The following is a 5614-nucleotide window of genomic DNA, read 5'->3' on the forward strand; positions in this document are numbered from 1 at the left end:
TAATTATTCAATGGTTGTAACAGTTAAATAGGATTTTCTTCATTCATTTGGTTATGTAATTTTATTTATTTCATTTGGAATGTAATAAGTAGACTAGTTGCATTTTTTCTTGTAAATGTAATCTCCAAGAAGGCTTTAAAGAGTTTAGGGGCTGTTTTGGAGGCCAAAAGGAAGAGTGAAGAAAGACATTCAAATCACATCACAAAAGATTACTTGAAGCATTTGGATGCAAGATCAAGTGGGAGTTCATTGACATAAATTTTGTGTCACTTTGTCCCTTAGGTTGGGACCTTTTGACACACTTGTTTCGGCTAACAAGTGTGGTCAAATTAGTTGGCTAATGTTGTGCACTTATTATTATGTTTGTCATGTTTGTGTGGTTGTTTGATAATATTGTCATGTGGATGTTCAAAACTACAAACTAAATGACATACATAAAAGTTTAAAAATTGGTTTTAAAATTGACATTAACTTGGTAAAATAAAATGGTTTTTATTAAAAGTTAATGGCTACAATTATAAAAATGGATTTTATAAAAGAACTTTGAAATATGGATTTCAAAATTATCATCATGATACAAAGTTTTAACTAGAATATAAAAACTCAAACGACCCTTTAAAAACAAGTTAAAACGCCATCTTTTATACAACACTTAATTATTTGGGAACTCTTTGTAGGATAAAGGTCACCTAACTACCTTGAGGGAACTTATAAGTTAAGGTAAATTCATTATACTTGTGGGATAAAGGTCACCTAACCATTTGTATAGATAAATTTACATGTGTGTATAAGTGAGACAACTTGACTTGGAAGCCATGTGATTAGGGTCACCGAAGCATGGTAACCAAAGGCGTTATGGGATTAAACATGCCGACTTAACATAAGATGTTAAAACCGATCCCATACCACTAGAAATTGTAAAATGTTACAATTGTCAAACGTTGACTACCTTGTTAATTTAAATAATGGGATAAAGGTCACCTAACCATCATTTAAATATAACATTGGATTCTAGATTTTAATTATTAATTGTCCATGAGACATAAAAGGGTATTAACAATTAAAATTTATATTTGATATCGAAAATACTAATAAAGACTTTGTTAATCTTGTAGATGGCCGCTAACAATCCAATCAACCCCAACCCAAACGTCCATAATTTTTCACTAAGATCCATCCTTGAAAAGGAGCGTCTTAACCAAAACAACTTTGTGGATTGGTTTCGTAACTTGAGAATTGTTCTCAAGCATGAAAAGAAATCCTATATACTAGACGATCCTATTCCCGATGAGCCCGAAGAAACAAATGTTGATGCCTACAATGATTGGGTTAAATATGTCGATGACTCCGTGCAAGTTAGTTGCATAATGTTGGCGAGTATGACTCCCGAACTCCAAAAGGAGTTCGAGCACCATGGGGCATACGACATGATTACCCAACTCAAGGAAATGTTCCAACAAAAGGCAAGGGTTGAACGCTTTGAAACGGTTCGAGCGCTTCATGCATGTCATATGGATGATTCTCAACCCGTCTCAACTTATGTTCTTAAAATGAAAAGCTACATTGATCGCCTCGAAAGGCTAAATTGTCCCGTTTCAACCGAGTTGGCTACGGATTTGATCCTCAACTCCTTATCTAAGAGATTTGAGACCTTCGTGTTAAATTATAACATGAACGGATGGGACAAAACCGTTTCCGAGCTCCATGGGATGCTCAAAACGGCCGAGGCTAGCATGGGAGGAAAGGTTCAACCCGTTCACATGATCAATGAAGGCGGAAAGAAAAGGGCCAACCCCGGACCAAAGGCAAATGTTGCTAAAGGAAAGGGAAACAACAAAAGGAACAACAGAGGAACAGGAAAGGCAAAAATGGATACTCCAAAAACGAAGAAGCAAAAGGTTGTGTCAATGACCCATGCTTTGAGTGTGGGGAGGTAGGACATTGGAAGCGTAATTGTCCAACCTATCTCAAAGAGTTGAAAGCTAAGAGGGATGCAGGGCAAACCTCAGGTACAATATTTATGATATATATTGAGCTTAATACTGTTTTTTCTTACATATGGGTATTGGATACCGGATGTGGAACTCATATTTGTAATATGTTACAGGGGTTCATAAGAAAAAGGAACATCAAGAAGGGGGACATTAGTCTCTTTATGGGCAATGGTGCGAAAGTACAAGTTGAAGCCCAAGGAGACTATCTTTTGAAACTACCAAATGGTTTGGAAATTGTATTGAACAATGTTTTGTATGCACCTAGTTTAACTAGGAACATTATTTCGGTTTCCCGTTTAAGACATGTTGGATATGATTTTAAATTTGTTAACAATGATATCCATATTTCTATGAATGATGTATTTTATTTTAAAGCCATGCCTAGAAATGGTATTTATGAATTGGTTCATGAAAGCACAACATATGACAACTCAATGTACCAAGCTACCACCAAGAAACTTAAATTAGATTTAAGTGAAACCTATATTTGGCATTGTCGTCTTGGCCATATAAATAAGAATCGCGTACTAACGCTTCAAAAGAATGGTCTTTTGAAAACAAAATCAAATGATTCATTTGATGTATGTGAATCTTGTTTACAAGGCAAGATGACTAAGGCACCTTTCAATGGCACTAATGAAAGGGCAAAAGATTTATTAGGTATCATACATTCGGATGTATGTGGTCCTTTTAAGCCAATGACTAGGAATGGTGAAAGATACTTCATTACATTCACCGATGACTATAGTCGTTACGGTTATGTGTACTTATTAAAACACAAGAGTGAAGCTTTTGAAGTGTTCAAAATTTTCAAGAATGAAGTAGAAAACCAACTCAGCAAGACAATAAAAATTCTTCGTTCTGATAGAGGAGGTGAATACCTAAGTGATGCTTTTCAATATCATCTTAGAAGTTGTGGGATAATCTCACAACTAACTCCCCCTGGAACACCACAACATAATGGTGTGTCTGAAAGGAGGAATCGAACCCTATTAGATATGGTTCGTTCTATGATGAGCAAAAGCTCACTACCTCTGTCATTTTGGGGTTATGCCATAATCTCTGCTGCCCGAATTTTAAATATGGCTCCAACCAAGAAAGTGGAGAGAACACCTTTTGAAATATGGCATGGAAGAGTTCCATCTTTGTCATATTTAAAAGTATGGGGTTGTGAGGCTTATGTAAGACATGATACCTCAAGCAAATTAGAACCCCGATCCACTAAATGTATCTTTGTAGGATATCCTAAAGATGATTTGGGATATTATTTCTACGATCCTAATGAGCAAAATGTATTTGTTGCTCGAAAGGCTGAGTTCTTGGAGACTAAATTCCTTATGGAAGGAACTAGTTCTAGAACAGTGGAACTTGAAGAAGATCAAGAACCACTGACAGATACACACTTGGGTGACACTAGCTTTCAACAAAAATATGTTGAAGATGATCAAGGAGTTGATCAAGGCACACAAAACGTTCGCAGATCTGGTAGAGCTTCTTATCCACCTGAAAGATATGGATTTCTTATGGATGAATGCTATATGATGGTTTCTGATGAACCTACCACCTACCATGATGCAATGTCCAAATCGGATTCGGACAAATGGTTAGAAGCCATGAACGCTGAGATGCAATCCATGTATGATAACCAAGTTTGGGAATTAGTTAATGAACCACCAAATTCCAAAGTAGTTGGAAGTAAATGGGTGTTCAAATTGAAACACGATATGCATGGAAACTTGCTTACTTATAAAGCTAGACTTGTAGCAAAAGGTTTCACTCAAACTCGAGGGGTCGACTATGATGAAACTTTTTCGCCCGTGGCAATACTAAAGTCTATTAGGATATTATTTGCCATAGCCGCTCATTATGACTATGAGATATGGCAAATGGATGTCAAAACCGCTTTTCTAAATGGATATCTTGAGGAAGATGTCTATATGGATCAGCCTGAAGGTTTTGTCGATCCTAAACATCCTAATAAAGTATGCAAGTTAAAGAAATCAATCTATGGATTGAAACAAGCATCAAGAAGCTGGAATCGTCGTTTTGATGAAGAAGTCAAGAAATTTGGCTTCATCAAAAACGCTGATGAAGCTTGTGTGTATAAGAAGGCCAGTGGGAGCATCATTACCTTTCTAGTATTATATGTCGATGACATTCTTCTATTTGGAAATGATATTCCAACCTTGGAAGGTGTAAAAGCCTGGCTTGGAAGTTGCTTTTCCATTAAGGATCTTGGTGAAGCCGCCTATATTTTGGGAATAAGGATCTATAGGGATAGATCAAGGCGCTTAATAGGTTTGAATCAAAGTGCATACATAGATAAAATCTTGAAAAGGTTCAAGATGGAAAACTCTAAGAAAGGTTTAGTACCTATTCAAAGAGGAACTATATTGAGCACTTCTCAATCTCCTAGCTCAAAAGTTGAGCAAGAGAAAATGAATGGAATCCCATATGCATATGCTATAGGATCCATCATGTATGCTATGATATGCACGAGACCGGACGTGTCATGCGCTTTGAGCATGACAAGTAGATACCAGCAAAATCCAGGAGATAGTCATTGGATGGCTATCAAGAATATATTGAAATATCTTAGAAATACTAAAGATATGTTCTTAATATATGGATCTGGTGAGGAGGAGCTCGTTGTAAAGGGTTACACGGATGCGAGTTTCCAAACTGATCGAGATGATTCTCGATCACAATCGGGGTACATCTTCATTCTAAATGGAGGAGCTGTTTCTTGGAAAAGCTCGAAGCAAGATGTGGTTGCATTGTCCACTACAGAGTCAGAATACATCGCCGCCTCTTTGGCAGCACAAGAGGCTGCATGGTTGAAGAAATTCATTGCCGATCTAGGGGTTGTTCCTTCCATTCAAGAACCCCTAGAAATCCTTTGTGATAACGAGGGCGCAATTGCTCAAATCAAAGAACCTCGTGCGCATCAAAAGACTAGACACATTGAGCGGAGATTCAACTACATAAGGGATGAAGTTGAAAAGGGAAAGATATGTATTCGCAAAGTTCACACCGATCAAAATATTGCGGACCCACTCACGAAGCTCCTTGAAAGGCCTAAGCATGAAAGTCATACTTGTGCCATGGGACTTCGATATTCTAGTGATTGGATTTGATCTATTTTATGTATTTGGATATCGGAACGTTTGTATTTGTTAACACTTTTATATGAATATTGGTATTATGCATTTAAAGTGTGTTATGTTCCATTTTTTTGCATGTTTAAATCCATGAATAAATTAGTTATTCTAAATGTCCGTAGTCGATCATATTTGTGGGAACAAATATGAATGTAAGACTGTTATGAACTTGGATTGGTAGATGTTCAAAAGGTTTTCAATATAGAGCAATGTGTTGCTACCAAGGTTCATAGATATTTGTGGGATACAAATATTGGACTGACCTGCACTCAAGCATTACTACATGGAATCTTTGTGATTGATCATAAGTAATCTTGATTTAAAAGGCGAATATCATTGTGTCCTCAGACCTGAGATACATATTGGGTCTTGATATTCACTGAATATTACACTTTGACTTGGTTCTTCGCTGTTCTGAAACATGGCAGTACATAAGGCTAAGCTCAGGTATGATATAAG

General features: G+C 36.7%; 1 protein-coding gene across 1 annotated transcript; it reads left to right on the forward strand.

Moving 5' to 3' along the window:
- The first annotated feature begins 4432 nt into the window (after positions 1 to 4432).
- LOC122586634 (secreted RxLR effector protein 161-like) lies at positions 4433 to 5131 on the forward strand. The gene has a single exon (XM_043758616.1). The coding sequence runs from the start codon at positions 4433 to 4435 to the stop codon at positions 5129 to 5131; it is 699 nt and encodes a 232-aa protein (XP_043614551.1).
- The last annotated feature ends 483 nt before the right edge of the window (positions 5132 to 5614 follow it).

Source organism: Erigeron canadensis, chromosome 2, assembly GCF_010389155.1.
Source record: "Erigeron canadensis isolate Cc75 chromosome 2, C_canadensis_v1, whole genome shotgun sequence".
Taxonomy (NCBI): domain Eukaryota; kingdom Viridiplantae; phylum Streptophyta; class Magnoliopsida; order Asterales; family Asteraceae; genus Erigeron; species Erigeron canadensis.